The sequence below is a fragment of the Halichoeres trimaculatus genome, unplaced genomic scaffold, assembly GCF_033239565.1.
Source record: "Halichoeres trimaculatus isolate MK-OKI-2021-1 unplaced genomic scaffold, fHalTri1.1 fHalTri1_scaffold_15, whole genome shotgun sequence".
Taxonomy (NCBI): Eukaryota; Metazoa; Chordata; class Actinopteri; order Labriformes; family Labridae; genus Halichoeres; species Halichoeres trimaculatus.
This window is the reverse complement of record NW_027437193.1, coordinates 9,132,945-9,157,598: the sequence shown is the minus strand read 5'-3', so window position 1 is coordinate 9,157,598 and position 24,654 is coordinate 9,132,945. Positions and strand designations below refer to the sequence as shown.

General features: G+C 41.4%; 1 protein-coding gene across 1 annotated transcript in view; it reads left to right on the top strand.

Annotated features, from left to right (window-relative positions):
* LOC141804236 (supervillin-like) overlaps window positions 1-24,654 on the top strand; it is a 49,818-nt gene that overhangs the window by 719 nt on the left and 24,445 nt on the right. The window contains 13 exon segments of the mRNA XM_074688570.1: window positions 1,476-1,539; window positions 3,272-3,363; window positions 3,443-3,500; window positions 3,607-3,755; window positions 4,224-5,055; window positions 14,952-15,122; window positions 15,205-15,242; window positions 15,366-15,427; window positions 15,603-15,739; window positions 15,948-16,043; window positions 19,549-19,840; window positions 20,511-20,576; window positions 21,756-22,470. Of these exon segments, the coding sequence (XP_074544671.1) occupies window positions 1,476-1,539; window positions 3,272-3,363; window positions 3,443-3,500; window positions 3,607-3,755; window positions 4,224-5,055; window positions 14,952-15,122; window positions 15,205-15,242; window positions 15,366-15,427; window positions 15,603-15,739; window positions 15,948-16,043; window positions 19,549-19,840; window positions 20,511-20,576; window positions 21,756-22,470 (2,772 nt within the window).

Here is a 24,654-nt window from a genome sequence, read left to right as displayed (position 1 = left end):
TTGACAACCTGCAGACGTTTCCAGGGAAAGCCGAACTGACTTCTTTGCAAGGGGCTTTCCAGTCAGAAAAATAGACAGATGCACATTTGCTGGACCTCACTCGGGGTCGCATGCTTCAAAAACCTTATGGGTGTAGATAATAAAAATAGAGATTTAAAAGCTGTCATCCCATCCCTTTGTGGGAACAGTCATTTAAAGTGAAAGTATGTGACAAAATAGTTGTTATCCTGATATTTTTTTTCATTGACCACTTTGAAACTCCACTCTTACATCCTTGAATTTCACAGTTTTGCTTCCCAAATCACAGAGAAGCTCTTGAACTTCATTAAAAGAGCATCAGGTGTGTGTGTTTTTTACCACACCTTTCACTTCCCCTCTGTCTGTCCTGCCAAACGTTCTTGCTGTGTTGCCACACAGTCTTTCTGGGACCAAAATAAGAAGGAGGTGTTCTGCAGGCGTCTGGAGCAGTAACAGGATCTGTCTGCTATACTGGAATACAACTTTACAACAAGCTGCTGTTGCTGCAACATAAGAGCGATGGGGTCAGCTATCAGCTGGGAACTGGATGTAAACTTTCTGAGGAACTTGTTTTTGGAAAGTGACTCAGACTGAGGCAGAAAGTTTCCTGTCAGGACTCACAGGAACATTGTTGATGTTTACTCTGAGAGAAGAACAGTGACCTCTCTTATTTAAACCTTAGCTAATGGTTTAAGACAAGCCAGCCAGATTATTTATAGATCACATTAAAAACAAGGTAATGCTTGACCAAAGAACTCAGACTAATGCACTACATTGAAAAAAGAAAGTAAGTGAAAAAAGCAATAACAACACCAAAAGCAATTCATTAGAGATAGCATTTTTTTTTAAAGTTACAAACCCCCTCAACTTTTCATTTTCAGGCACTAGACGTTCAGATTATACTTTTGTGGTGGTGCCTCTTGGGTCACACAGATAAAAAACCACACAGAAAAACACAGCATGCTAAACCAGTGACGACAAATTACTGAAATAAGATTAAAGAGGCCCAGTTTGGGTAACACATCTATGAGTTTAAAGGCTTATTCAACTCCCAAACACTGCACAGCAGTTTATAATGCTATTAGAGAGGCTTTTACAAGTCTCAGCAACAGTCATTTTATCCTTCCAGCTTGGCAATTTGCAAAACACACAGCAATGGTGCAGTCAATGTCTGTCAACTTTGTACTATTTCAGTGAATAGTTATTGGAGGCCCTTGCATTGGGACACATGGTGTGATAACACAATCATGGGTGACTTTTGTGTACATTTGTCTGAACACAGGCCTTTACTTTTTGCATTCTGCCTTGTTATAAATCTCAGGATAACGAGTAAATAGTAATTGTCTGCAGGTGAAGGAACTGACTTTCCAAAAGCATAAATAATGAAGAGCATAACAACTTACAATACAGACATCTTGATTTGATATTTGGTGTTAATTTTTGTGTCTTTTTTTCAGGATTTGAATCTGAAGCTCCAACAAGACTTTGCAGCTCCATCTCTCTCCCAACAGAAACCTTAAGGTAAGTTATGCTATTGTTTAATAAATCACACAAATATGTGTCAAATAGTGTGGTTTAAAAACATCTCTTTAAAGTACATGGATACATTTATGTCATAATAAACAGTTTATTATGAACATGTGGGGCTACAGAATCAACATAGTGTTTTCTAAGACTACTCACACTCCTCATGTTTTGCTTGGTCATCAGGATGTGGATATTATTGGCTATAGGTTGCTAACTGCTTTAGCTTACCATGCACAGTAAGAATTAAAGATGGAGGCGCCTGGGACAGCTTATACTAAGACCCTTTTTGTTTACATGATTATGGCTATAATACTACCTCTGATGTTATTATGTACATATTTTTCAGTTTAACAGTTTTAGACTAATTCTTCATCTTAGGATAAAGAGTCAGATGTTAACGTATGTATTTAGATTATATAAAGCTACATTGAAGAATCTCTTTTCTGCTTTTTCTCTTATCCTCAACTGAGTATGAATGAACCACTTCAGTCTGGTACAAAATCTCACAATTTGACCATAATTGTGTAAAAGGACCAAAATAAAAGACTTGAAGAATTTCAAAGTAAAACGTCATACTTACATAAATAATGATATATTTAAAAAAATGTCTTAGGACTCTGGCAAAAATGGACAGAGTACACGCAAACATCAAAGTTCCTTTTTTTTTTACATAAGGGTTGGTCGTCACCTCCTTGATACACGCTACAGAGTTCAAATTGTAACTTTTACTCATATTTTTATTCTATGTTTTATTGTTGATAGTGTGTTTCATTATTATCATGATTAAGACAGTACTTCAGGAACTGTTTTTCATTTTATTTAAAGAAATGATCTGTCTATGGATATACATATGTATTTTTTTTTTTTCATTCATGATTCTTAAGTTTTTTTAAATAAATTTACTACTTTTATTATTATTTCTTCACTTATTCTTGTTTATATACCTATAATTTTTCCCCTGGGCCCTCTTTAAGATTTATTTTAGATGTTTATCAAAAGCATATTTAGCCGAAAGTCCAGACTCTAGAGGAACCACATGACCACATGACAGACTCCTAAACTGACAAGGAAAAATTTATATATTAGGATGATTTTTTAAATTAATTTATTTTTATTTTATTTTATTTCTTACACTTTTCCTTGTTTTGTATCTAATCCATGTTATGACTTTTAAAGATGAACGGACAGAGAGGAAGAGATTGAAAAAAAAAAACAGGAAAAAATTGTATCTAAGGTGTATCAAATAAATGATATATTGACACAGTATTTCAATAAAAAGATAATTAAAAAAATAATAATTCTGTCTTAAGACAAAAAAAAGTACATTTTTGTCCCTGTGCAAGCCGTCGATTGTGACTCGAGGCATTAAGAGAAGAGCTTGATTGTCTGTTTCCACTTGGAGGAAAATCAGGACTCAATGACCGACTTCTTAAGCTGGATCCTGCTGGCGGTGACACCAGCCGGGCGTCACCTTTACCTGCCATCACCTCTTTAAGACACAGTGTTTGAGACAGAGTCCTTGGTGTGGCTAAACACTCAGCACGGTTATTGTTAGAGTTTATCCGAAGGAGTCAAGGAGCAAAATGCAGCACATGCTTATCCCTAGTAGGTTTTTTCTTTTGGTAGGAGTGTTTAGGGTTTATTCTAAGTAATCTTTTTCTTTCACAGTGAGAAACTAAGATTATCATTTGTCCACTTTGGTTTGTGACTTTGTCTCCATGTTCAGTTTTCAGAGTGACTTTTCCTTGGGCGACAATACCTCCTTGGTCAAGAGTGTTTCAACCACAGATGCAAAATTTCTAGCAGTTCTTCCAAAGGGTATGCAAAAGTTTCAACCTCAACAAAATGTGAAGATGTTGCCTTGTATACATTTTGTAACATCTGTTTTCATATTCAGTTTCAGAGTTAAAGAAATACTTTGAAAGACCTGCCACACAGAATTCAGAAATGAACAGGTACCCTCAGGACTCATTACTCTCAAACACATCCATCTGTTCTCGTGAAGTAAGACTGGAAATGAACAGCTGTTTACTTTTGTTCTTCTCTTCTGTTTTTTTGTAGGAAGGAGAGGATAGCGCGGCGTCTGGAGGGGATGGAAACTGATGCCCCGCCTGCACTGGTGCCTGGTGGTTTAGTAGCCAACAGAATGCTTGAGGAGGATCCTCCGCGATACACCCGCGCCTCAGATAACTGTGAGCCATGTGTGATGGGTAAGCATGGCGTGGTGCACTGCAGGAAGTCTGTAAATGGTGCTGCTTTGGTTGAAACTCCTGAAATGTTGAAATGCAGTTGGTTTGAATTGAAAACAAAATGGTCATTGCATGTCCTTGCATTTTGTGATGCAAGTATTTGTGATGTGTGATTGGGTAATCTCCATTTTTGTGCCATTTGGAGTTGGAGGTTACAAACCCCTCCAACATTATTCAAATCAAGACAACCGTAAAAATGAAAAGTCTATTATGTGTGCAAAAATGCAGAGCAAAAACAAGTTGGGATGTTGTGTAAAATGTTTGTTGAAGGCATCTCATGATTATTTAGATTCGTTTTTAGATGCCCATGAATGTGTGCCTGTTTTTCAGAAACTGATGAGCAAACAGTTCGCCCACATGACACAGATGTGGTAGAACTGTTTGTTGTCGAAGAATGTTGTTGATAAGTTTCTCCCCTTTCCAACACAGTAAGGCGCTACAGTCGAGATGAGCTGGAGGCCCCAAAGAAGCAGCTGTCACCTCAAGACAGATCATCGCAGGTCAAAAGCGGTGTTGGCAGCACCCGCACAGAGCCAGTGTTGGTGTACGTTGACCCAGTGACATTATCGACCTCCTCCACACCCACAACTGGCCCCACAGACCCCTCCAGTCTTAGCTCCAAGGCTGAACGCATAGCACGCTACAAAGCAGAGCGCCGCCGCCAGCTGTCAGAGCGTTATGGCATCCAACTGGATCAGGAGCTGGACATCGATTACAAACCACGCTACCGTTCGCGGCGTGATCCAGAAGCTTCTGAACCACAACCAGCTCCCAGGCGAGACAGAGAGAAACAGGAAGTAGAAGCACAAGGACAGGAGCCGAGGGTGCCGTACCGCTCTGGAGTGGGCAGAGTTTACATGAGGACTCACCCAGATGCTTCCTCTGTTCCCACTTCTAGCCCCTCCCACTCATCTCAGGCTCCTCCCCCTACACAAGAAAGATCCAGAGGATTTTCAGAAAGGGAAAGAGAGATGAATATGGAGAATTACCGCCGAGGTGGAGCACAGCATCGCTCAGGCAGATCGAGAACCCAGGAGTACCATCCTCTTCCGGCGCAACAACAGCAGCAGCAGCAGGTTCCACATCAGGACGCCAGGAGCCAGGAGCCAAGCCCCGCCTCCACCAGGGATTATAGTATTGCAGCAGTGCCTAGCTCCCCTCGTACTGCTCGCCGGGCCTCTCTGCCCTCCACTCGCTATGGCATCTCACCTGGGGATTTATTCATCGAGCAGCAGGCCCAGAGCATCCTCAACAGGCAGGGGTGAGTTACCAAACCCACTCACGTGAACTTTAAACTACATGGATCTGACACTTAAGATAACTGTTGGTGACATCTGTTTGCTTACCATTTCAAAGCTTCAAATTTGGCTTTTCAGTTTAAAATAAAGGATTTAGCCACAAAAGTTTGATTAGTATGCCAAAACTTGACCTTTGGCTAACACTAGCACTAGCTTTGCTAGCTAGTTGACTTTGCAGTTTCCTTTAACAGAGGTATAAATGAATGCTTATTTGCCTCGTAAAACATTGACTTTTAACCATAGACTGTATAAAACATGGATTAAGCAGCCGTGACATCACCCATGTTCCTGAAACCGTAAACTGAAGCCAATCCACGGACTTAGCAACATTCGCTATGGCATGCTGTGAGTTTTTCTTCGAGCAGCTACAGGACACCCAGCGGTCACGTGACCTAAGCTGTGCCTCTGATTGGAAAATCAAACGACCCCAATAACTTCTGAACCGCAGAGAAAGAAAAAAAATTCACTCACCGTCAGTGGCGTGGCGTGGAGATTTTTTTTGAGGAAGCCAAGTGAGACAAAGCCTGTTATCTGGTTATCTGTATTTTTTTTAGGGAGTGGGGTACATAAAAGGCTATGTTGCAGTTTGTATCGCTATTTCATGTAACGGACCTGTTAGAGTGCCCAGAGAGCGCTCGTTTTACTTACTTTGAACACCGACACACGCCCTTTAGCTCTCCCACCCTCACTCACTCATTCACACATGTACATTGTCCTCTTGACTTAGCTTAAACATCTTATTAATTCATTCAACCGCCCACTTAGACACACAACCGGCCGCTTCACGCACACTGCTAATGTGCCAACCTCCCTGATTTCATTCAGTGGCTTGATGATGACGATACTGTGATTTGATTGGTTTGAGGCCAAAGACGGGGTGGCTTCCCTTGGCACAGTCTTGGTCAATCACAGATGAGCAGTGTCATGACCACGGCCTCATCTGATTGGTTAATCATTCTTGTTTTTTTTCACCAAGGGATACCAACTCAGCTTGGCTTCCTTGCGGACAACAGCGTGCAGTATCGTATTTTCACCACGCATTCGCCACAGAACATTTACGAGGGCGCTGTTTTACACATTGTAAAATGCTCAATAACTAGAGGAGAGGGATAAGGAAGAGATGACGGTGACAAAACACAGAAGAAGTATCGAAACTGTTAAAAAGGAATATTTTCATTAAATCACAGCTACAGTCTAAAAAAAGAGAGGAAGCATGGCTTCCCTTGGCCTCCGGGAGAAAACGCCACTGCTCACCGTACAGTGTATGCCAATAGTGTAATCAGCGTTTTAGACCCAAGCCGTTTTTCTAACCAGGCTGTAAATATATTTTTAATGCCTTAAAAGTTTGTTTTTATGGCTGGGTGTGTACGTGAATTCTGGTCTTTCAGTTTCCAGCCTCAAGCGGATTCTCAATGAACAGCACTTAATTTTTACTTGCCGAATGTTGCCCCTTACTTAACGAAATGAACAGCAGATTCCTGAAAGTATGTTTAACTGAAACCACATGCTGATTGTAGCTTTATTCATGTTGCAGTGCTTTAAATTTAACCAGGCCAAAATCAGATCCTGTTTCATTGTTTTCCTGACAGACAAAGGAACTAGGGATGCATGATATTATTAGGATATTATCAGTATCGGCCAATATTGGCTTAAAAATAAAATATCAGATATCAGCCAACACACCCAATTCGGTCATTATGATAAACCGATAACATCATGGGCTGAAGCTGCATTTTTTTTGCACTTTTTGTGATTTTGTTTGCACAGTCCAGATTGAGTAGGCACATATTTGGCTCCTGCTTTAAGTTTAACTTGAATTTAAGCTGCAGTCTGTTGGGTAATCATTTACCAAAATAAGCCATTTTAATTAATTTGGGTTTAATTGATGTACAGCTGCACTTATCATGTATTGTGAACAGAGGTTGTGTTTACTGACTGTCTATTGTGAAATTGGCCAAATTTGACCTGGTTGTTGGACATGTTGTGATTCTCTCAGGAGGAGCATCATGAAGCTTTCAAGGAGTCTTTATCTTTTGGATATTTCTGTTTAAAAGCAATTGTCATGAATAAAACACAGTTTTAAGTATATATTTTTCTTTTTTTGCAAAAGAAATGAATATCACAAAATAAATGTGAATAGAGTATGCACTAAAATGCAATATGCTACTTCCAATACAGAAGAGAGTTGATAATTTCTGCAATTGTGTGGGCAAAAAAAAAAAAAATTGTATCGGCTAAATAAGTTGTTAAATATCAGCATATCAGATATTGGCCAAGAATCAAATATCATGCATCCCTAAAAGGCGCTTAAACTAGCAAAGCATTGCCTGTATGTTAAGTTTTCAGAAAGTTTTGACAGAGGTGGTTAATCAAGAGAGAAGTGAGCTGTTTTTTCATTAACTCTTGACAATTTTACCACGTTTGCCCCCTGCTGGCCACAGAAATAATGCAGGTTTCAAAGCACCACTGCGATTGCACCACTTGTCAAACCCCTTGTGCTAATTCAGGTATTCATACTCTTTGTATCAGACACAGAAGCTGAGGATTTAAATTTGTCCTCCTGCACATATTTGTCATTACATCATAAGCTCCACTTTGGCTTCAGTTTGACTCTATGGAAATCATCCAAGCGTAAGAGTAGCTCCTCATAAGAACCAAAATAACCCAGATCATTATTACAAGCCGTTAAACTCCTCTTCAGGTTGTTCAGCCTGCCGTATCGCTACCCGTAAAGAGCTGGCAGTGTATTTTTAGACTAATTGTAGACTCAAAGAGAGGGTTTAGATGACATTAGCCCCCATTTCTTCTAACTTTAGCGACACTGGTCATAAGACACAAAAGATCCATCACTATTCTTGAAGCTCCCCCAGAGTTTGTAAAGAAGTTTATGCAATGGTGCAGTTTTGGTTTGCAGCTTATCTAGTGAACATGCAGCTTTAACTGGCGTCCCCACCGTGAGGATCTTTCTAGACTGTAGGTGCAGTTACTGTCACACTCGCCCTGCTCCAGTTTCACATAGAGAGGCGTTCTGGGGAGCTCATCAGGGAAAGGTTGCAGGGCAGCAGGGTGGATTGCAAGGTTGGTGTTTGGAGGTGACACGACTTCCCTGCCTGTCCCCTGTAACCCTGATTTAACAGCAGCCATACTCTGAACATGAGACATAGCTTGTTTCAGAAACTCAGATATCTTACCTCAAAGAAAACAAGGGATTGTAATACCTGTGAATTTGAGTTGAGGCTCAGCATCTGAATATATTTACATTTATCTGTCCTTTATTTAACACTTATCTGTATGAAGTGATCAGAAGTTTGCCTCACACTCTCCCCACATCATCCCATAGCCTGGCCGCCCTCTCAAAGAGCGACTGGTCTCTCTACTCAGACTCTGAGAGGGACAGAGAGACAGACTTCATCTGCCCTTCCAGGTATTGTGACAGGACGACATCAGTGTGAAGATCTGACTCTCCCCTGAGTCCACTGAGTACATGTGCTTCAACTGGCAACACTGAATTCATGATGAATCCACTTCACCCATAATTTAGAAACTTTTTTAAGCAATCTGCAATTTTCAGGCCACTGCAGAAACCATACAGTGACACTTCTGATAAAAGCTACAAAAGATTATAACTGGGGATGCACCGATCTGATCCTGGTATTGGGTATGGGTTCGATACATTCATAAAAAAAGGTTGGATTTTTGTGACCAAGGGCTTATCCATTGGACAGATCTATTCTTCTCAGTTCTACAGCAAAACTTGTAGGTCTGTACATTTTTATTGGGCTGATCTAAAGTATCATGACAGAAGATAATTGCAGCTGCTTAGCAGTTTACAACCTGCAGCATGTGCAAATTAAACTATACTTTCTGTTAGTTTCAGAGATCTACTCACAGCACATTCACACATTTGTACATCAAAATACAGTTTGTTGAAATATATTTGTATTTCATTTTGGTTTAGAACACTGCAAAAAAATAAAATCTCATCAAGTGATTTTGTCTTATTTTCAGAAAATTCATATTTTGACTTCATATGAGCCACATTCCCCTGACCAGTCCAGAAAAAAACATCTTATTCAAGTTATTTAAAGACAAAAATGAGGTCTGAATTGCTTGTTACAAGTAAAAAAAATATCTGCCAATGGAACTAGAGAAAAGTTTCTTGTATTAAGACATTATTCTAATTTCTAGCTAATTTTTCTTGTTCTGTTGGCAGATTTTTTTTACTCGTTACAAGCCATTCAGACCTCATTTTTGTTGTTAAAGAGCTGTAAAAAAACACATCTTGCTGAACGTATATGTTGATTGTGGCTCATACAAAGTATATTAAGCCAATTTTTACTTGAAATTAGATGAACACTTGATTATATTTCTTTTTTTTTCGCAGTGCAGTACCATTCTTGTATTACGAAATAGAGAATGTTGAATTTATACTGATATATTTGATCAGTATCAATATCAGTATCTGCTGATACCAAAGCCCAGGTACCCGGACCTCAAAAGATGGATCAGTGCATTCTTAATTATATGCCAGCCTTTGAAAAACATGTTCTTGGTGGACTTATTCCAATAGACATCCCTCATAACTCAGATATTTTACCGATTTAGTTCCTTCCATAACTTGTGTTGTGGTCTCACATGTAACAAGTGTTTCAAGTTTGTGGATTCATCACTAATTTGAATATTTCCATCTTTCACTACTACTCTCAACTATTCTCAGGTTATCAATACCAGAAAAATTACTCAAAATGTGAAACCTGCTGTTAGATTCACTTTGACCTTTGAATTCAAGATTAAATTCAGTCTGTGTTAACGCTCAAACTTCTCCTGACCTGTAAGACCTTGAAACCAGAAACAGAGATCCTCTGTAACTCTGTTAAACTGACAGCTTTCCCAGCAACCCCTGCACCTACTTCCTTGTGAAATTAACAGAGCTGTGGGTGGCCTCTGCTTCACGGGCAGTTGGTCGGTGTTAGTGAACCAGAGTTGATGGGGTGATAACATTAGTCAGCTCTGTGCCCTGACCCAGTCAGTCCCAGATCCACCAGCTCAGCAGCTGGGACAGCTCTCAGATTCTAGCTTCTGAAATTACACCTGAGCCCTGAACCATCAGTGACTTTGACAATGTTGTTACATAAGACGTGCATTCTGCTTTTTCCTGATCTGATTTGACTCTGCAAAGATTATACAGAATGGGAAGTTGAAAGAAATCTTTAGTAGTCTTTGATTGTACTCAGTGGTGCTGTAATTTTTACAAGTTTGTGGTCTTGCATGTAGATCAGGGGAATGTGGCCCAGATACACGGCATAGCTAGTTCCCTGATCCCCTGATACCCTGAGGGTCAACCTTTAAGCCGTTGTGCGACATTGAGACAGGTATTAGTCAAACAGACCTTGAGAATGCAGCATATCCTGAAATCAGTGTCTTAAAAGAGCTCATTCTAGTTATTTTTGCTAAAAGTACCCCACTGGCCTTAACTGTGAACACAGCTCTATCAGCCCTGTGTGTTAGCATGTATAGCACTCATATCCTACATGCATTGAAAGCCCTTCATGCCGTGTTGGGTAGAGCAGAGGCCCATCAATTATGTCTGGCTTAGTGGTCTACAATGAGATTAGAGCAACCTTTGGCTACCAGAGGTCAGAGGGCTGGAGATGTAAATAGTTCTGCTTCTGTTACTTTTTTGGCACGCAGACATCAGAGAGAGAGAAAGAGGGAGGGAGAGGTGTTTGAACCAAGACTCAAATTTAAATCGAGAACATGCCGCTACTTGACCGTGCTGCAGTCTCACTGCTGCTGGAGGTCTGAAGTTGGCCCTTTGATTTCATACAAATAGATTAGCCCACCATATGAACTTGAAGTGTGTTATTGCTGAGATTCTTGACATGTCTGGCTGAAGTTTGTTGTGTAAATCAGTCAAATTCTTATCATCAAAATGTCCTACATTTGGCTGGTACAAGTTTGGATGTTAAAGGCACCGTGAGGTGTTTTTAAAGTGTTGATTTGTTGACCCCTCTGATTGAAATTAGTCATAGGTTTTGGAGCTGAAGACTACATTTCCCATGAGCACCATCACCCACTGTCCCACTTTAGTACTTTTATTCTTTGACCATGAGAGTTTCTTGCAGGATGCAGAGTGATGAATAATATATACTCATATGTAACTTCTTGAAATAAAAGTTTACTGTTACGCATCAATATTAAATCCAGTTCACAGCTGTTTTGCTCTTTCACCTTGCAAAGCCCTGGTTCGTCAGAGGTAGAGGTGAGAAAAAATACTGGTATGGCAATATATTGTGATACTTTGACCTGTGACAAAATATTGATATTTCAACTCTTAATATTGACATTTTTTGTTAAAATAAAGATTCATATTTAGCCCAGTTGGAAGTACAATACGTGTTCCACACCTCCACTGCGGTAGATGATGCCTTGGAGCTACTCCGCTGTATATTGCCCATAAACTGTATAATAAATATAATCTCTGAGTTTATTCAAAATATTTTATTCCTAAACTTGATGATGTGGGTTTTGATGCCATAAACATGAATATTTTTGCTGTATTCCTAGGTCAGTTAGTTTAAAATCATTTTAAGATTAATTTTTAAAGTGTAGTAAGGTCAAAGGTATCTTTATTGTTCTGACAGGGAAATTCCTTTGCAGCTAGTGACAGACAAATGCATAAACAAGACAAATAAAAACATCAAATTAATCCTCCACATCAAATACATATAACACGTGAAACATGAAACATGAAGCCCAACAGAGATTCTCCAGCAATGTGATATAAGACGATAAGAAGATAAAGACGATAAAGTGCAGTGCATAGACAAGCAAAGTCAATGGCTATTTAACAGGCCAATAGCAGCATAGTAGACTGATAAAATAATAATCATAGTCATGTTTTGTGCAATATTAGATTTTTTATGAGTAACATTGTTACACTAAGTGACATTTATCAGTTTCACTAACTGACCATGTCTTTCATTTAACAATTTTTTTGCAGCATTAATTTAATGTCACAGTAGTTTAAGTGACAAAGTGTATGAAACACTGCATCTGACTTTCATTATTTCAAGACAATAGAATAGAAAAGTTGTTTTCAACCAAATAGTATCACAATATTGTGATATGATGTATATCGTATTGTGTGGTTCTTCCCAATACTCAACCCTATTCAGAGGTGTGCAAACCTTTTTTTTAAAGAGGCCCTCATTTGATTTTGTGGAAAGGATCATGGGCCAGCAGCTCTCACAGATATGCTATGATATTATAAATTGTGAAATGAACATATAAATGCTCCATTTGGTAACTTTTACTTTTAATGATTTTGAATAAAAAAAACCCAGTCACTAGATGCATCAAAAAACTTGTAATGGTATGAAAATAGACCTTGTGCCATGATTGACCCAGGAGCCCGACTTTGGACATGCTGGACATGCTCATTGTGTCTAAAAGAATTTTTTACTGGGGGGAAAAAAAACCTCATGCTTGCTAACTTCTCACTGCCACCTGGACAAAACACCAGAATTTAGAATAAAGAAATAACCAGGCTTTGTTGTTGACAAATTCAATTCACTATGTAGGTCATGAAGGGGCATCATTTTATAAGAGACTATTTCAAAATCAGTGGATCAACTCCTCTTTGTGCCTTAAGGTTGTCTCCCAGACTTGTTGCCTTCACAAATGTGCTCAAACTTGAGAGAAGATTCTTCAATGAGCAGTAGAAATCTGTCAGCTTTACTTTATCGCTCTTTCATTAATTAAAAAAAAAGGTTTATGCTCTGAAGTCGTCCCTTGTCTGGATTTAATTAAGAGGCCAAAGAGCGATGCAACACTTGAATAAAGCTGATGCCTCAATGACCCTTATTCATTCCTTTCCCCAAGAATCCGTGTAAGAGAACGATTGTCAAGGGATGAAACTGCTCAGAGGCCTCCTGACTGGAGTCCAGACAGGCACCAGGCTAACAGGCACCGCACTCAAGGGAGCACTGCTCAGTATGCACCACAGCGTTCAGACCCCCACCAGCAGAGGACTGTTCCCCAGCCTCAGCCCAGCCCCAGCCATCATCCTGCCCACGGACAAACAGCCTCCGTCCCCTCCGCTCCCGGGCACCAACACTCTGGCCCTGCTGTTGACTCTCAGCCCTATATGGCCATCCCTGCACCAGTGTCATCCACCAGATTATCAGGACCTCCAGAGGTACAACCACGAAGGAGAGTAAGTGCTGACCAAATCCACGCCGCCCACAAGGAGGCGAGAGTGGAGGCGAGGCAGGTCCTGAAAGAAGAGGCTCACACAGAGGGTCTGCTGAAGAGCAGGAAAGCTGTGTTACCCTCAGAGATCCGCCGGAGGGAAAAGAGTGTGGATGACCCCCACAGGGGCAGTCATGAAGACATGGACTGGCAGAACTACAGCCCAGAGAGGAGGAGGATGAGCCGAGGTGAGGAAGACTGGGACAAGGAGAGGCCCAGGGAGAGAGGGAGGGAGAGAACTGTTGAGAGGATCAGAAACAGAGGGAGAGAGCATGATGGCCAAGAGGAGAGGGTGTTTAGGTCTTTGCAGCCTTCCCACAGTTCTGTCACCCAGCAGCCACGGCAGCACCAACCTACAGAGCGTGTGTACCATCAAGAGCCTCAAACTCAGCAGCAAGAGCCTCAAACCCAACCACAGTACGAGCCCAGACGGAGACAACATGATGCTCAAGTTCAACAACAAGATCCTCAGATTCAGAATCAGTACCAACACTTGAGACAGCATCAAGAGGTTCAAAGACAACAGCACAGGCAGCAGGAATATGACCTCCAAAGACAAGAGCCAACCAGTCATCATCAAGACTCCCTGAGAAAGCCCCATGAGACCCAGCTAGACAGGGACTCAGCATCTCAGCAGCAGGATCCACCAGTGCACCAGAGGGTTGACTCAGCCGTGTACCTCCAGAAAGGCTCCTCTCTGCCTCAGGCCAGACAAAGGAGCATGGAGGTGAGCGGAGGTCTCAAACCAAAGGTCCGAATCCGCTCCATGTCAGACATCGGCCTTAGCCAGCACTCTGCCATGTATCGCATGGACAGGGCCACAGCCAGAGGAGAGTCACTAAGGGCAGCGCCTCCAGCGGGGAACGCTAACGGAGAGATGAGCGGCCTGGACACCAGAGTGTCTGTTGCACAGCTGAGACACTCTTACCTGGAGAACGCAAACCGGAAACCTGAGTTGTAGGTTTATTCGCATGGACTCTGTGTGGGATCGCTGATGACTAACTGTGCATGTGCTGAGAGTCGGATAAACACTCTCCTAACATCAAAACACTAACAATGATTCTTCTCAACATTCCCTTTTATGTATGGCTTCAAAATGTGTGCTGAAGGGAATCAATCATAAACAGAACTACATTTCCCTACAATAATCAGATGCAGATAAAAAAGGTATTTCTATATTCATCTGTTTTTGTTATGCAGATGATACTCAGATTTATAATGCTCACACTAAAAAAAAAGAAAACCCTTTTTATCCCACTTAAAAAAAAAGAAAAAAAAAAGAAAATAAAAGCAGAAACTTATTTTTCATTAACAAGCTTTTTGAAAATATGTAGTTGAATATGCAAACAAACAGAATTTTATTCTTTAGCATGAAACGTGTCCGTCTGTTTTCTCTATTTTTGTTTTGATGTGTACTGTTTTGTTTTTGTGAAACATCTGTTTCTCAGAGTTTGGTTATTTTTTGCTGCTGCATGTTAATGAAAAAATGTACTCACAGCTGGATTGCAGTCAGTTTTTGTGCATCTGTAACAAACTTATAACTTATTTTGTTTCATAACTTCTGCTGTGTCCTTTCCATTTTTCTCATTCTCCTCTGGTTTCAAAGTGAGACTACCAAGGTAGATCTCTCAGCCATTGAGGTAGACCCAGTCGGCAGCAGCGATCGGGACAGGAATGCTCGGAGGCCGAGACGCTACATCACTCCAGGAGACACTCGCATGTCGGAGAGGTTTAGGACGCAGCCCATCACGTCTGCAGAGCGGCTGGAGTCAGATCGGTAAGAAAGGGGCTCCTCTCTTAATGTCTCAGAGTAAAATGACAGGATTAACATTAACATAATGTTAATGCTTTTCCTTTAGGTCTCGTTTAAGCCCAACGCAGCTGCAGGATGGTGAAGGTAAGTTCAACATATCTGCATGTGTAGTTCTGTACAGGTCAAGGACATTTTTGTGATTTTGTTACATAAATTCTAGTTATAAGTCCTTTCGTTCAACAAAATTCACCCTTTTTCTCTCATTAGATGAAGAAAAACTGGATGATAGAGCTAAGATGAGTGTCGCTGCGAAGAGGTCTCTCTTCAGGGTAAATTCTCCACTTAAAGTTTGCTTTAATCTCAGGGTCAATGAAAAATCTTGTGTATTACTGTCTGAATATTGCTTCAAAGCTCTCGTCTCAAAACCAATAACATGAACTTTTTATGCTTTAATTGTTAGGTTTCTTGAGGAAATAATGTAATCTTCCTGACTTATTCTTACAGGAGTTGGAAAGAACATCAGACGGAGGCGTTCCCAAACCACGCTCTCGAAATGCTGCTGTAGAACGGCGTCTGAGAAGAGTTCAGGATCGCTCGCACACACAACCTGTCACCAATAAAGAAGTGGTCAGTGCCTCAAGGTAGGTGTTGAATTTTGCATTTATGGCTGCATTCTGCATGAAACAATGTAGAAATAATCTATCTTTTCTACCCATTGTCTCCTTTTTTCACCTTCCTCTTCATTCTCTTTCAAGCTACATTTCATCACCTTTCACTATCAGATTCTTCGCTTTGCATTACCTTAACTTCACTTTTTCCCATCCTTACTTCATTTTCTTCACTTCAAAGTGAACCCGCCTCATCTTCACAACCTTTGGGCTTCAATACTAACGCAGCTCGTGTCCCGAGCCCCACTGGTGTCAGCACCAGTATAAGGTAAATAAAGCAGGACTGGGCTGCTTATGTGTATGTACTGTGTCTCAGTGTGCTTTGTGCCCCTGTCAGAAAATGGTTTGAAAAGTCAGATTTTATTAGTGTTAATAGTGTTTTCTAGTTGATTTCAGAAAGATAAGGGGATAATGTATGTCTTTAGACACTTTTCTTGTGTATTTCAAGTGAATTCTTTGAGAAAGCAACAGGAATCAGCACCATATCTGTTTTTACAGCAGTGCACTCATTTCCCTCAATGAACCCAGCCTGTCCTTTGCGCTAATCCTGAACTATGTAAATGTGCCTCAGAGATATTCTGCTCTCTGTCTCCCTCTCCTGGCTGCAGTCTTGACCTGCTCGTTCAGCTCATGTTACCTTGTTATTTCTGCCTCCTCGTGTGCTGCTCCTCAGCCGTGTGTGTGCGCCTTATAGGGGAAGGAAGTTGGTGTTTACACAATAACTTATTGAACACTTTCCATGTCCAGTTTCCAAGCATTCCTGCTGGCTGTGTATCTCACGAGCAGGTCAAAAGTGTCAGAGGAGGAATAGGTGGCATGTCTTATGAAAAGGTCAGAGGTTGAGCCAGTTAAAACCCTCTGCATGTCGGAGTGCACGTGTCCTGCAGTTTGTTTACCAACCCTGGTTCAGCTTAGCACACAGACTGATGATCTCTGATATCCCCCTGCTAACATCCAAGAGCAGTTTATGATTATCTCTGTGGCTGTGGCTGTTACCCAACAAAGCTGTCACTGCTGTTAACCTCTGATACCTTTAGACTTCATGTTTGGTAGATGCTTTATTTGATGACCCTGATGCTGTTGTTTTGAGGAAAGACCACAAACTGGAAATAAAAATGGATGACATAGGTGTTCACTGACTGTGAAGCCAAAAGATTTGTAACACCTCCTTCTGACTGGCTGCAGTGAAGGCCATAAACCCCACCTCCCCCATGTTAACAGATGAAACATGGGTTATCTATTTTAAGTTATTTTTTGGGGGGGGCTTTTATGCCTTTAATCAGATAGAGTCGAAAAGTGGATAGAGTGAGGCACATGGTATTTTTGATACATTTTTATCAAACATCAAGTTAAAAAAGACATAAGAAGAGACAGAACCAGATTCAAGCTATGGTCTACAATTTGAAACCCAGTTTGGCTGATGAGACACATTTGAAAAATGCAGCCTCACTTACCCCTCCCCTCCATGTTCCAAGAACCCGCCCCCCAGCTCTATCGCTCTTCTTCGCCTCCTAACAACACGCCCCCTCTAAAAGAACAAGAAGCGGCCGGCAGAAAATGTAACAAACAAGACAGTCATCCTCCTTGTAACACACAGTGGTAGCTTTTTCAATTGGACCGGCGTGATCAAAACCATGAGTTAGCGAGCAAAGCAGGTCTGGCTTTGCCACTGCCAGCTGATCAGAGCAGAGCCGACTGTGGGTGAGGCTTTACCTTTCTCGGCGTGTCTTCACCAGCTCAGTTTACAATGCTAAAGATGTGTGGCTAACTTATGCTAAAATGTATTGACAGAGCCGACCTGTTCCGACCAGCAGCGTTCAGTCATTAGCCAGTATAGGCACAGACTAACCAGAGTTATTCAGCTGACATCTCCCACTGTGGTAAACAAAGCCGTTACCTGTTCAACAGAAACTCAGCTGTCTTGGCGTCAGTCTTCAGTCCCAAATCCCTCTACAGCTTTTTCCACCGGTCATACATTTCTCCAATATTTAGTCTCTGTTGGCACCTGTATCGCTCATAATTCTTCCTTGCTTCAGCCTTTTCCTTGAAACTTTCTCGTTTTCTTCCATTCCCTGTGGAGGGTAACAGTAACAGTTTCCTGGTTTCCGTCTTCTCTGGCTCCATGACGCTTCGGTAGCTGAGCAGCTAGCTGACGTGAGAGGGGTAGTGGGGAAGGGCGAGGTGGGACCATGGGCATGACGGTGCGGAGCAGGGGAGACAGGGGATTAGATGGACTAACGCACAAATCCAAAATGAGGGAAACGGTGGTTCAGATTGGTCAATTATTAAGCTGTTTTGCAGCTGTACTGAATGGATTTTTTTCTGTTCTTTTTGGTTTTTATATTGTGTAGATCGGACCATCGGGCCATAATGGCCTCAAAACAGTGTTAATAATAATTACCTAGCTTCAAATCGTAGACTATAGCTTTAAAGTTAGGAATTGGAGCAGAAAAGGATAAAATCAAAATGAAGGATAAGAAATATTTTGGGCTGAAATGTTAAAATTGTCTTAAAAGTATCATAAAAAACAGTTATGATTAAATCCTGATCCTGATTCTGACATCAAAAAAATCCTGACATAATTTCCTCATAGCGCCCCCTAATGGAGATCACGAGAAGGGAAGAAGCAGAGTTTTCTGGTCCAGTACAAAAGCATGTGGATTTTGCATGTCATTCACGACATAAAGATTTCACTTTAAACTGCCTGTTTTAGAAACATCATTCTCTTTAAAAATTATGGTAAAGCTTATATCTTGAAAACTCAAAATCTCACCTTTACTGGTGCTCACAGGAAAAAAATAGGATTGAGGTGATGACTCAAACCTGAAATTTCTGATGTTTTGAGGCCGTTTACAGCCCTGCAGGTGTTTTGGCTAAAAAAAGCATCTTAACTATGTAAATTTTGAGATTTAACTAGATAATGGATCCACATGCAAGATTTCCAATACTGGAGATGCTTTAAACCAGCGGTCCCCAACCTTTTTTGTGCCACGGACCAGTTTGATATTCTCACAAACTGGCTTTTCTTCTGTCTCACCACTGGCTCTCTCCTCACTTTCCAAAGATGTGTGTTTTTTGACCATTTTGCTAGCTTGGGGGGTTTGGCGTCAAGAATGAATCATAGACAGGTATGACAGAGAGAATCCGATCATTTTTCTAAATAAAACATCATTCAAAATCAGATGATACATCAAACTGAAATAATGTAAGTTGAGTATTTCTTATGTGCGGCCGGTACCAATTGACTTGATTGAAGAGAAGGCGATGGCAGGTGAAAAAAAAAAACACTGGATGAAAAATAAAAATTCAAAATTAGTTCACTGAATGTGTCTCAGAATAATTGAATCCTCAGTACAAGAGGCTGACAGGGAGCACAGACACACACACAAAAGGAATGGGGAAACTGAGGTTGCAGCCAAAGCCGTAACAGTGAATTACTTTGCACATGTATTTTATAAAATAGATGCGTAGGAGAGGAGCAGTCCATCAAGAAATGCAGGTCAACTCCCACACTCCCTAACTCCCACACAAACATTAGATTTGTCAGCACATCATGTTTTCCTGCTGAACCAAGACACCAACAAGTAGATTTTGTGAGATAGACCATGTGCATGGGTTTACTGCATTTTCTGTTGTATAAAAGCGGTAAAAACAATAGACTTGCATTTACTGGAAAGTTTGTTGAATACATGTTGAAGCATCAGTCTGTAAAATGAGCTTTCTGTTTAATGACATCCATATTTGTTGACTTCACTCTTTTATTTTCTGATATCACCCTCCAGCCTTCAGGCCTCCTCTCAGCCGGGCTCAACAGTCCAGGATCAGGAGAAGGAGACTCATGAGCCGCAGAAACCAGCTCAAGCTCCCACTGCAGGGGTGGAGGCCGACGGGCAGGAGCTATTTTCTGACGAGCCTGACCTCTCCACCCTTAGCTTGACTGAGAAGATGGCTCTCTTCACCCGCCTCTCTCAGACGACAGACAAGGCTGCAGAGGGAGCCCGAGGAGAAACCCGCCAGCGCAGGGCTCAGAACCGGTTTCAGACTCAACCCATTACACTGGAAGAGGTGGAGCAGGTAAAACAACTGAAACTTTGAGTCCTTTTAAAATTAGCTATGGTTTACTAAACATAAGATTTTTTTCTTTCTGTTTTTATTTGACCCAGACCAACTCATTAACATATGTTGTGTCCATAAGAGTAGAAAAAGTTACTTCAAAATCACTGTGCGGACAACAGTTACCACAAAAACAAGGAAATCTGTGTCAGTTGTAATATCAGACAGCAGATAAATATCTACTAGACACAAGTTTACTTACTTAAATTTATTAAGTATAACAGAGGAGCCCTTACCTTGCAGTAGAATAGAGCACTAATGAGCAGATGTGGGAGATGAAAACCAGAAATGTTACATCAAAGTCCTGAAAATGAGGATTATTTGACTGTTAGATCTTGAAACAGGCCTGAAGCAACAGACAAGTCACTTCCAGGTCAGTTACACTGCGGCTACAGTGCACCAGTTTCCTTTGAGGCGTGAGGGATGAAGAGCAGTGTTCCCTTTGCAGCTGGATGACTTGTGAATCCAGCAAATGGAGCAGAGGTCACTGCTTTACTCTACATTTTTAGTAGCCACAGACGACAAAAATAACAGAAGTGTGACACATGCATCTCTTACGTCAGACATTAAGCTTTCAGAAACACTTTATATGAACCTTGTGTTAGAGAGTTAATCACTGCTGTCCACACAGGAGGCTGAACCACCTGTCACCTCTGAAGTGTGTAACGGTGACTTAGACGCCAAACAGGGAGGACATGTAAGACCCCTGCAACCTCAGCACAATCATCCTGCTCAACCAATGTTGTTTTGACATGTCAAATTATTTTTTGCAGCATCCGTGCTGAGCTTAAAAGTGTCTCAAGATGCTTTTCAGTATGCTAGCTCTTTGGCATTAGTAGATCTTGGGTAGGGGTACATGATGCTGCAGAATTAAGGGCACCTTCTGTGTTTTATAGGAAGCTTCTGTGATGTGCTTGTTCATTGCACAACAGGCATGACAACATTTGAGTGCAAGTGCATGGTAGTTTGTTCAGGTTTTGTCCAGAACCTGAAGAAACTGGCAGGGGAAATCTTTATTAAGGCAACATGTATGTGCATTGATATGTCCTTGATGCTGAATGTGAATGAAGTGAATGGGGGACGATACATGATGATGCACCAATAAACTGACTTCTAGTCAGAGTTTGAGAATCTCTAATTTAGTTCTTGGTAAGAGAGACCCAGATTATACTGTATACATGCTGTTTACTGGTCTTTTGAGCTTTTCATGGATTTAAATTCAATCTCATTTATTTGTTGCCATAATCTTTTATTTATCTTTATGAATCAATAACATTAGCATTAAAGCTATATTTAGCATAGCTTAAAGTAAAAAAGAAAAAAAAAAAACATCTACTTACTTTCACAACTTTTCTGTGTTCGTTAGGATAACTGTCCTCTTAACTTCTGTTGTGGCTGCTCTTCCATTGTTCTGTAGCGTTTGCATTCATGTTGTTGCTTTTGCAAATCAGCTCCCCCAGATGTTTTTGGTTTGTATAAAGGTCACAAAGTTCAGATATTTGCAAAGTTGAAAATTTTACTCTAGAACATCTGAACATAGAACCAAAGTTAACATGTCCCAAAAGTGAATAATTTACATTTAATGAATCCTATTTTTTTATTCCATAGTGATCCAACAATCAAAGGTCTTCAAACACTTAACTAAAAAACGGTTTATATAAAAAGAGAAGAACAAAATGGAAAAGTAAACCTACTAGACCCATTTATACCCTCATACAATTTACATATTGTATGAGACATTATAAATGTTGTTGAATAAGACAATAAAGGGGAAGCATTTTGCCTGTTTTGTATTGAGGATTAAGTTGTGATGAAATCCTTGCTCCTGATGTTTTGTCCTCTGTTCCGTCTCACATCATTCCTTTTGTTTCTGCAGCTGAAAAACGGAGATGAAATCAAACTCGAGCCCCTGTCAGCCTCCCTGGTCCGCTCCGTCACAGCCATGACCTCCCAGGCGTCAGTAACCGCGGTAACTGCCCCACCAGGCAGCAGCGGTGTTGCTGATGATGACGGTCTCCATCCAGGAAAGTCCACTGCCACCCCCTACATCCCTGCCCAACAACAGGCTTCCAACACCACGAGCCACCAGGAGAGGGCAGTGAGATATTTCTCTGTGAACCAGAGCGGGGACCCGGGCCACCCAGACTCTAAGCTCAACTCCTCCCCTCTCCTACTTGACAGCCAAGAGAAAGTGGGGGCTCCTCTTGCTCCCATCTCCTCTCATAGGCACAGGCAGCAGGGGGAGAAGGCGGAGGAGGGCTGGAGAGAGCAGGAGGAGGAGGTCCGGGGGAGACAGCAGGGAGGAGCTAGAGAGGAGAGCCAAGACGCTACTATTAAGGGAAAGCTCCACTCCCCCGACAGGGACCGGGAAGCAAGGCAGCGGCAGCAGCATCCCCAGCCTCAGCACTGGAGGGGTGAACCAGAGCCTGTGCCCAGCTGGAGAGCCGCAGACGGAGACTCCCGGGAGAATAAGGACAGAGCAGAGGGCGGAGGAAGAGGAAGAGGAGGCTACCTGAGAGAGACAGCTCACATCGCCTCCGCACAGGAGCCAGAGAGGAGCGCAGGCGGCAGGAGCCAGGCTGGCATCACAGGTAGGAGGCTTACTCAAAAAAGAGATGGAGAGGAATTATTAAAACAGAGCTGTCTGTGAAAGAGGGATGTAAAGAGAGAAAGAAAAGGAGGGAGGAAAGGAAGAGAGGAAAGAAGAGAGGAAACAATGTGCAGTGTGTTGTAGTATGTATAGTGAAAGACCTGTTCTCATTATCCTCATTGTCTTATGCAGCGTGCTCCCACGCATCATCGCCTTCTGCTGGCTGCACACACACTTTTCCCAGCTGGGGGTATTTGATTTGGCTGATACAGAGAGCCAGTGTGTGTGTGTGTGTGTGTATGTGTGAGAGAGAGAGACACAGACGTCTGAGGCTGCATCTAATTAGCATAATTTTCCATTTATTTGCCTCATGGCTCCTTTTGTCTGGGACCAGGAAGCCCTTTCCTGACATGCAGTTTGTCACCTAACAGGCGTCAAACGTTAATAAATCGAGCTGTGCGTCCTCGCCACCGTCGCCTTTAAAAGGGGCTGTGGTCTCCTTGCACCACATTAAGCCTGCAGGGTTCGGTCGTGCTCATGCTACAGAATAATGGACCTGACCTGTTTTCATGTGCTAACGCTGAATGTGTCCAGGGGTGGTCTTTTCCCATGCATGCACACAAACTACACACAGAAACATGAAAGCACTCAGTGACAGAGTGAGTGCAGGACAATTGGTCGACACTTAAATAAAGCAGGTAGAGGACTGCATGGATACAATGGAAGCCTTGTCTGCAGGCTGTACTCTTATTTAGTTCTGCATGGGTTGATCTTCACTAAAGTACCGACCATTAAACCTCAGTATCATGAGGCTGGAAGGACTTGCATTGACTTACACTAATTCCCTCGGGGACTTAACCAATACATGCCTAACACAACCCTTACACTGACCTTAACAAAAGACACTCATTAAACCTGGCTTTCCTTGTGGGGACCACAGCTCTGCCCCACATAGGGCCCCAAAACGTGACCATACAGGCAGATATCTGTGCCACAGTTTTAAAAATACTGGTACACACACACACAGCAGTACACACAGCAGGCTTTGGGTCATTTTTCATCCCTGCACACTCTGCTGCATGTGCAGGTGAATGCATGTGTTTCAGAGATGAGTTCTGGGGAAACACTTTGTGGTGCTTCAGGGGTGCCCTGCAAAAATCCAACCTGCTTTTGTTGTTTTGTATCTTATGGAGGTGTAGGTTTTGGTTTTGCAGAGGGACTCTTTTGGAAGTTATAAACCTAGCACAAAAAATCAGGATTTTTTTTTCCCCAAACACACGGCAAAAAACTGAAATCTGATTGAGTGTTTTTGTCTTATTTTAAGGAAAAATTGTCTTAATATACTTGATGTGAGCCACATCCAACTTATCAGTCAGGAAAAATGTCTGGTTTCAAGTTGTTCAAAGACAAAAATGCCAATGGAGTAAGAAAAATTTGCTAAAAATTAGATTAATGTCTTTATACAAGTAACTTTAACTTGTTTCATTGGTAAATTATTTTGTTACAAGCCTTTCGGACCTCATTTTTGTCTTTAAATAACTTGAAACAAGACATTTTGCTGGACTGGTCAGGTGAATGTGGCTAATATCAAGCCTAAAAAGACATTTTCTGCTGAAAAAAAGACAAAACGACATGACAAGATTTCAGTTTTTGCTGTTCAGAGTGTTTGTTAAATTGCAAATTTGTCTTGTTTCTTCAGACATCAATCATACAATCCACCAAACAAGAATCAATGGTAGAATAAGCTGTTTGGCATTGGCAGCAAAGGTTTGGCAAATTTTTCATGGATGCAGCCCACATACTCAGCTCTGCTCCACAAGTTGTGAAAATAAATAAATAAATAAAAATCTGAGTTTTCGTTGACATTTCCTGCAGTGTTTCACAATAAAAGCTTTGAAAGAAAGGGACCAAATCCACTTAGCTGAATTGGGTGATTTAGAATAAAAGGTCCCCCCTCTTTTACAAGCCTGCCTCAAATAGAGGCCTGCCACCATCTACACTCGACATAAACGAAAGATCTGGAAAGTATTTGATGGAACAGAGTCTATGAGTTTCAGATGACAAAAACAAAAACAGTTTATTTTACGTTTTACGTTAATGATTTGTTTTTCTGTGAAGGAAAGCAGTTGTTACAAGAATTGTGAGTGTCATTTGTCTGATGATAAAGAATTGAATCTCTGAAAGG